The sequence below is a fragment of the Zingiber officinale genome, chromosome 9A (genome assembly GCF_018446385.1).
Source record: "Zingiber officinale cultivar Zhangliang chromosome 9A, Zo_v1.1, whole genome shotgun sequence".
In the NCBI taxonomy this organism is placed as follows: Eukaryota; Viridiplantae; Streptophyta; class Magnoliopsida; order Zingiberales; family Zingiberaceae; genus Zingiber; species Zingiber officinale.
The window spans coordinates 6464942-6473895 of record NC_056002.1 but is presented as its reverse complement, the minus strand read 5'-3'; the positions used below and the strand labels follow the sequence as shown (position 1 = coordinate 6473895).

The following is an 8954-nucleotide window of genomic DNA, read 5'->3' as shown; positions in this document are numbered from 1 at the left end:
GTACGAGGAAGATTATGAAGACACATTTAGCCCTGTGGCAAAAATGACTTCGGTACGTATTATTCTAGCATTAGCAGCTAGCCTGGGTTGGAAATTGTGGCAGTTGGATGTTAAAAATGCTTTCTTATATGGAGAGCTTGATAGAAATATTTATATGGATCAAGCACTTGGATTTGTGTCCGAGTATCATCCGGATTTTGTGTGTAAGTTGAAGAAGGCCCTCTATGGATTAAAGCAAGCTCCACGTGCATGGTATGGAAAAATTGCAGAATATTTAAGATTCTGCGGATATGCAGCTTCTGAAGCAGATTCAAGTCTCTTTATCAAGAAACGTCAAGGACTCATAGTGATTATTCTGTTGTATGTGGATGACATAATTCTAACAGGTAGCAATTGTGCAGAGGTCACTCATCTTCAAGAAGAACTTTCTTGCGGTTTGATATGAAGAAACTTGGGGAGCTCAAAAATTTTCTTGGGCTGCAAATTGAAAATCTGGAACAGGGAATTTGTGTCTCAGTTCAATTATGCTAAACGACTCATTGAGAAATTTGGATTGATTGATGGAAAGAAACGGTCTACACCACTTGATGTGAGTGCAAGACTTCGTCGTGATGAAGGAACCTGTTTATCGGACCCTCGTCCCTTTCGTGCACTTGTGGGAAATTTTATTTATTTGACAATAACAAGGCCAGATATTGCCTTCTCCGTCGGTATGGTTAGCCGATATATGCAAGAGCCATAGAAGCCACACTTTGAAGAGGTAAAGAAGATCCTAAAGTATGTTAACTCTACTCTTAACCTGAGTCTATTTTATAAGAAGGGTGTAGAGTTTTCCTTGCACGGATTTGTAGATGCTGATTTTAGTGGGGACTTGGATGATCGGAGATCAACTTCTGGTTTTGTATTTATGTGTGGAACTACAAGTATATCATGGTGTAGCAAAAAGCAAGGCTCGATATCTCTATCCACGATTGAAGCATAATACAAAGCATATGCTCATGCCGCTCAAGAGTGTATATGGCTTCGTAGACTCTTTGAAGATTTGCACATAACCATTGATCAACCTATTCCTATTCATGGAGATAATCTAAGTGCAATCAAGCTTACTTCTAATCCTGTCTTCCATGCAAGGACAAAACATATTGAACTTGAGCATCATTTCATTCGTGAGAAGTGCTCGATGACATTATTGATATAATTGCAATTAAGAGTGAAGATAATATTGCCGACATTTTTACAAAATCACTTTCGAATGGTGCATTCGAAGATCTGCGATCAAAGCTCGGATTAGTTATGAGAACATTACTTTAAGGGGGAGTGTTGAATTATAAAGTGACGTTCTTAGAAGACTAAGTTAATCTAGTCTATTGCGTGTTAAATGCTTTATTTTATAATTTGGAAGTCTAATCATTGATAGTTTCGTCCGAGTCTTTAGGCGTTTAGAACGTGTCGTGTGTGATCCTATTTTACAGGATCTGGTGTGATCCTAATCCTATTTTATATGATCTGTGATAGGTTGAAGAATTTTGGTGTAAAGCCTATATATAGGCTTTTTCCTTCTCATTAGGGTGTGAGAGAGTTTTCTTGTATTCCATCTTTCAAATAATTATTGTTGATAATTTTTTCACGTTATTCTTCATATCAAGAGTTTTCTTCACGGTTAGCCATTAGGATTCACTTGGAGTGACAAAGTTTTTATCTTGTCGGTTCTGTTTTTTTTTATTTATAGAACATCCTTTTCTATATAAATTTGGAAACACTGACTTGCACCTATTTTGTCCCCAACAAATTTATAGCACATACTTGTTCTTGCTTTAATGCCATCCTTCACTCACGCAATCAACTTTTACCTTGTCCTATTGTATTTCATCTTCTCTGTTTTCACAATATCTCCGACTTTCAGAAACATCGATACAATATGTAACACGATCCTATTTACAAGACAGACAAAAAATTACTGATATCATCTTTTCTTCCAACCTTCCCTATGAGAAAAATTCCACTAGACTTTCTCCTCATTCTAGAGGCCACATTGCAAGACATCCTATTCCCTCATATGCTCCAAGCCATCTTTCACCACACATGCCTGAGCTCACTTGGTTACGAATAATATTAACATTATTCTACAACATAAAGAAAGACTACACGCATTGACTCAACTGCTTAAGTTTCTGTTGCATTTCTTGATGTAAGCCCAGATAAGCGTGAATGCTTAAGTTTCTGTGATTTCTAGCACTCTGATGCATGCCTGCACTGCAGGGGATATAGGTCGGGGCTTGGTGATGTCCCTAGATGGCTGAATTCCTACTGCGACGCTAGCCGTTCTCTGCTGGGTAGAGAAGGAGACGGAGCCGCCTAAGCAACGACGCATATATAGGATGACTCAAAGCCACAAAGGAGGAAGCTCATGGCCAGTCTCTGGAGAATGATATGGCCATTGAGCTTCCAATTTACAAATATTGATACTGTAATAATGCCTAAATGCCTCACTTTAATTTGAACAATGTTCCACAAATTTGTGATAATATTTTCACTTAGAATATTAATCTGGAAAAAATGAATTTTGCTTAAAAAGAATTAATATAAAGACCTTTTTGATAAGATTATAGTACCAATGCTCTGTTAAGTTGAATTGTTAGAGTCATTGTTTTTGGCGAATCCCACTTTGATGCAGATATGTCGTGGTTGGCTTACTTCTGATTGCAGTGGTTTACTATTGCGTTGGTGGTGTACTTCTTCACAAATCACAACACTCTACACAGAATTGTTATGTTGGAATGAGAGACGTGACTTGCATTAGAGCTATGATATCTAAGAAAATAAATGCTTGGCATTAACTGCGAAACTTGAAACAAGCACACACTTCTAAAATTGCTGACATGATCAAGCCATCTTGAGACTCAAACACTGAATGTGCCAAGATGGCTGCTTCAGACTTTCCTCTCTCACTCCTTCCATATCATATCCATTCTTCCTATTGCTGTCATAGCTGAAGTTTCCTTCTTCCATCCCCTGCAGCTTCCATCCATGCCCACTCAACTTCAACCCTCCAGTCTCAGTCGACGATGAGGAAAAGCTTGCTGCCTCATCAGAAGTGAAAGATACCTCTTCTCTCTTCCTCCAACCGTTTCCTATAGTCAGTGCCAATTCAATGCCGCCGCCGTCTTCCAGCTCTAACATCACGTCTTCCTCAGCTCTTTCTATGTACTGATCAGCTGGAAGTTCAAGATTAAGCACCCGTTGCCTTCGCGGTTGCCTAAACTCCTTGTGACTATTGCCGAGAAGACATGAGTCGGAGACATTCTTTTGGTCAGTAAAATTGGTGAAGCTTTGTGACTTCAACTCATTGTCCTTCATGTCTCTCATTAGAAGCTTCTGAACTCTGTACAAGCGGTGGAGTTCATGGACCTGATAGATAAGAGAATTAACTTGAGTCTCTGTGCTTGGAAGTTAAGATTATAAAGGGGAAGAAAAGAATCAAAACCTGTCGCCTGAAGGTCTCTTCATGTTTCAGCATCATCACCTTCATGCATTCTTTATCATATTTTCTCAGGAACCTCTCCATGATCGTTTACGGAAATAGATCGGACTTCCAATAAGATCCTTTTGAAACTGCAGGGAAAGAAGTTGGCAGCTTGGCCTTCCCTTTCTCTCTTTACCAATTTGTCTGAGTGCGAACGTTGGTTGCTTCACATTTCACTCCAGTTATGCTAAAAATCTATCAGCGTCAGGGTTCGGCTTGATCCCTGCACATTTTCCAGATTCCACATTATGAACCATTATTGGTTGATCTTTTGTAACAGAATCTATCACTTGATGTGATGGACTTTCATCAGATGCTTCAAATCCAGATGCTATGCTGTACTCTCTCAAAAAATGATCATGCAACTGAGATATGCTAATGTGCGCATATTGATAGGACTAACTGATTGAGATAGGATGATATTTTGATATCTTAAACAAAACTTAGCTTGGGAATCAAATTTAAATGCCCACCAACCTTAGAACTTGTATCATGCTTCATTGAGGTCTATCTTATTTCATGCAACTAACATTCAATAAAATGCCCCACAACATGATTCCCATTAGTAGGAAACAATTGGTTATGATAGGTTACTTGAAATGCTCAGCAAAATCTCACTTTCAACAGTAAAAGAAAAGAAGTGAATGCCGTTTCTCATGTTTACTGGGGAACTTGACTTCTAATGGAAAATAAGTAGTGAGACAGGGTTGACTTATTGTTTCTTTAATTAAAATGACAGAATAATTTGTTTCTGATTATACAATTGATAAAAACATGACTCTGCAATTGTTTTAATTTATAGATAAATAGAGATAATTGCATTCGATGCTTCACTTTTTTTTTTTCCTTTTCATTATTTCACTGTGACAGGAAAAGAATTTACAGTAAACATAGGCAAATGAACAATATAAATGAGTAGTAAACTTTGAAAAGAATTGATGTTATGCTGATATTTGCAATTATATCAAAGAGGAAAAATGATGTAAATTAGCAACAGTTATGCCCTGCCCTTGCTAGATAGAGGATGGAAGATAAAACAACAACAGACTTAAACTTGTGCATGAAGCTTCAAGATAAGCTTGTGCAAAATTTGATACTCAACTTGAGCTCAAGAATTCAAAGAGGTCAAAAGTTTCAGGAAGATGGTAAAAGCATATGCTACCTTTGAATGCAGAAAATTCCCTACTGCTTCAAAGTTCTACAGACTCGGATGCAATCAAAGAGGAGGGAGGATAACCACAGCTGATTGATGACTGGCAAAAGAGGAAAATTAAGTGGAGATGATATGGACCCTGACCTGTGACTATCTATGAGCAGATAGATTGTGCTATGATGAGGGAGAAACAATGGATATGCTTCAGTGAGAAACTCTGACCCTTCTCTGCTCCTACCTCCCTTAGGCCCGTGTTCTTTTGGACAAAGCAGCACTTCCCTTCAACCCCAATCTGGTGAGGCATGAAGTATTTAAGGTTTTCTCGGCAGTCTCTCACCTGAATAATTTATTAGCAGCCCTGTACAATTCAGGTGCATGAGAGAAAAGATGCCCCAGACAATGGCTACAAAGGACAGAACACTAAAATAAGAAGACTTACTTATTGTTGTTGCATTGGAGAAACATGCTGCTGTAATCAGAGTCACATGTGCATTAGGATCTATGATCACAGACAATTGTCTGTCTACAGTGTCTTATGCCTAAATTTCCTCATCCGATTGTAAAATGTGACAGATCTGAACTTCAGAGAATGTGAACAGTGAAGAACTTAATGGCCAATAGACAGGATCACAACTTTACAAATATCAGCAGAATGGGAGGATGGTGCGTGATCATACATCATGTCTGTGTGACTTTGAAGGTTGGTCATTCTACCACTCATTTTTCTGATAACAGATTCTTTTTAGTATTAAATGAGGTCCTGGTCATAAAACCACCAACTAAATCAAATTCCATTCAAATTAATGATGTTTCCATAATTCCATTCAAAACTTGGAAGGAGGAAAAAAAAAAAAGGATAGAATCTTTACCATGGAGTAGGGTTGAAGAGACCTGAGCAGTTCATGATGCTATTTTAATTGTTCTAATGATGGCTGTGCCAATGGATTTGACCAATTAACGCTGACCACATGATGAACGGACTAAAATAATGAGATCCAAACAAAACCATGATGATGGTGAGTGAAGCAGTGGACCCACCAGACACGCCGAGCACAGCCAGTTGGGCATTCTCTCAAACACCTAATCTACGAAGTAAACAACCCCACTGGATTAAGACGAAAGCAAAGTCACTGAAAACAAGCATCGCAAATAACAATCCCTGGCATCAATCCGCCTCTTCGGGAGAAGCAAAGGCACAGTCTTTGTTTTTTTGGTGTGTCCTCCGAGCGTACTGACAAAGGTGTCTTTAGGAAAGACCACATGATGCCGTGAGCAAAAGGAGTGTTGTGTTGTGCCTACTTACTACCTATCAGTGGAGCACATGGTGAGGTCATGCTCAAGGACGCCGACATTGGAGCACGCGTTGCCGGTGAGAGGAGGCGCAGAGGCGTACGGCCACCGCCATGGGGCTTCTCAAAAGCAGCAGCTCATCTCCTCTCCTCTCTTCTCTTCAAAAGCAGAGGCTTCTTTTAGTCTCGTCTTATACAGTCTCACTCAGTAATATAAACTAGAATTCATCTCAAACCTCTCTGAAAAGCTTATATAGAAAGCAGAGATCAACAGACAAGCCATTGCATGGTCTTTTTCATGATGGACTCTTTTAATTGCCTCACTCAAGCAGCAAATTAAAGCAGCCTTTTGAAGCCTGAAACTTGTACAATCAACTCTAAATCATTTTTTTTTTTTTGTTCTTTTCAAATTAACGCCTCTAATCCTACAGAGCACGAGACACATATCACAAGGAAGCATCAGCGGCAGCTGTGTGCATATTAAAACACAAACATCATTAGACGAGAGCATGCCTGCTAATTTACAAGCCGAAAACTCGTTAAATTCAGAGAAAAAAGCTTTCGAGAACTACGTCGACGCTTTCCCTTTACATGTATATCTTTCTCCCCCCATGCAACTCCTATAGTTAATTCCTGCATGCGTCAGCTAAGCGCACGCATTGCCCCCCTTGATGTGATTAAACCCCTGTTAATACTGAATGATGAAGTAAAGGACAAAAACTTTTTAATTAACTATTCTGGGCGTCAGAACACACAGTGAGCCCTTGAGCATTTGATCCAACGTCCGGCCACTCATTTGCGTAATTGTCCTGCGCATGGGGACATCAAAAGGATCGCCCATGGCCCTGCAATGTTCCCTAGCTACCTCTCCTCGTAGTGATTTAATACTGAATTAAGCTATTATTACTAAACCTTCCTTCTTAATTAATTATGAAGCTGCGGCCAGTGACACTGACATCCTGCAGTGTCCTATCTGTGGAAATTGGCAAGGCGAGAGAATATGAATCGTAGAGGCCCTAGCAAGTCAAATTGTTAAGTGAATCGAATTCCATTTGCTCCCACCGTTACTTTTGTAGGGAGATGTTGACATGTTGGGGTCAATGGAAATAAAGGTCGCATGTTGCACGCACCGTTCTGGACTTCGAGTTTCGTGGATTCGAGGCCACTGGATGGACGAGCATGACTTTATGATCGACAAGGAATACCCTTTTCATTCTTGTCCGTGGTATCTTTTAATTTGTTTGCCACGGGCAAGCGAGATTCCCATGAGAAGTTAAAACAAGATTAATTAACATCAAAAACAAAAGTGGCTGATTAAGAAGTATCATTTTATATATTGAATTCTTCATTTTGTTTTCCTTTCGTTAAAAAGCTAATAAATTAATTAAAAAAAAATAGAATAGATTGAACCAGCTATGTGAATCGTATGAGATAAGGAATTAGATGAGTGAAATGAGTTGAATAAATCTACTTTTATGAAAAATAGATTATGTTAAATGAATCTCATCTCTGGGTCATAATGGGCCTCAACAAGAAATTTAGAATCCAGTAATGCAAATTCTTATAATGGTCGTTGGGTTGCGATTATGTTAAAGTAAAAAAGAGAACTAAATAAGAAGACAACGTTGAAGTAGAGGAGAGAATTAAATAAGAATGTTCAGGTCAAAAATCGTCGATGGTCAAACCATAAGTCAGTGAATGAGCAACTCATCAGTTCCTTGGAGTTGGTGCGAATGATAAAGAAGTCCTCAGCAAATTAGGGTTTATTGGATTTATTTGAAACGGTATGAAGGAAGACGAATATGGCGAAGAAGAGGAAAATTTGATGGAGAGTTTAGAGAGTTCGGATTGAAGGGATCTCTTGCACTAATCTTCTTAAAGGGTTTATATAACTGTCAGGAGAGCATCTTCACGTCATAAATGCTTTCGACGTCGCACGCTCCTCCATCATGATTGTATACGTTGACGAGTGGACCAGATCCGACAGTCGTTATTTACCTCTTCATTCATTAGGTGTCACGTGCTTGTAAGAGAGCATCTAGAGGACCAGATCTGACAACTTCATAACTAACCTTCCATTCATTTGGCACCGCGTGTCATGGAATATTCATAGTCAATTGTTTGGAGAAAAATGACCTTGTTCAAGGCTCGCAGAGGGGAGATCCAATACTAGAATGGATGATGAAGCAACATCGATGTTGAGTGGCCTTGCGAGTGGGAGGCGCTAGTGGCCTAGGTCGAGACCTAGATGATAGTGTTAGGATCTAAGACTGACAGAAGTAGTGTCGGCGGCATGGGCCGAGACCTTAATAATGATGTCAGGATCTGAGACTGACAAAAGACGTGTCGGCGGCCTAGGTCGCTTCCTTAACGATGATGTCGGAATCTAAAATTGAGCCGGAGTGGATGTTGTCGACTGAGATCAAGATATAGGTGATACTCGGATAAGATACTGAGCCGGAGTGGGTGCCGACGACTAAGGCCTAGACATAGGCGATATCGATGACCGGAACTGAGACATAGAGGATTCCAGGATCTAAGACTAAGCTAGATGGTGTGTCGGGTCGAGAGTTAAGATATGGAGGATGCCAGAATCTGAGACTAAATTAAATTATATGAGAACTGAGACATGGAGGATGTCAGAATCTGAGACTGGGCCAGATGACGTATCAAGGTCGAGAGTCGAGATAGGACTAGAGTCATTGTAACTAACTTGTACCTAACTAAAATTGAATCCTATGAATTAATATATTGAGTCGGTTCAATTAAACCTGAGTCTCATCTGTGCAATTCCTTTAGATCGTATTTGACCGGTCTTAACTTGAACTAACAGCTCAAACTCGTAACTTATGGAATTCCGCCATATCAAAGAAGATATTATTTGCTCTTGCTTTCCATGTACATAAAAGATGACATCATTCCCTATTTATACTACTCTACGTAGATTAATTTCTTTATCTTACCGGATCTAAAATATTCATAACTATAA

General features: G+C 39.4%; 1 protein-coding gene across 5 annotated transcripts; it reads right to left on the bottom strand.

Annotated features, from left to right (window-relative positions):
* Window positions 1–2812: 2812 nt before the first annotated feature.
* On the bottom strand, window positions 2813–5313 carry LOC122018660. Of its 5 annotated transcripts, none has more exons than XM_042576050.1 (4): window positions 5116–5313; window positions 4821–5034; window positions 3485–3746; window positions 2813–3408 (listed from the first exon to the last, which is right to left on the bottom strand). In XM_042576050.1, the coding sequence occupies exons 3-4, from the start codon at window positions 3563–3565 to the stop codon at window positions 2884–2886; spliced, it is 606 nt and encodes a 201-aa protein (XP_042431984.1). In that variant the 5' UTR covers window positions 3566–3746; window positions 4821–5034; window positions 5116–5313; the 3' UTR covers window positions 2813–2883. The 5 variants fall into 5 exon arrangements, with proteins under 5 accessions (XP_042431984.1, XP_042431987.1, XP_042431986.1 ...); XM_042576053.1 differs by having other exon boundaries at window positions 4915–5034; XM_042576052.1 differs by having other exon boundaries at window positions 4821–5013.
* Window positions 5314–8954: the final 3641 nt, after the last annotated feature.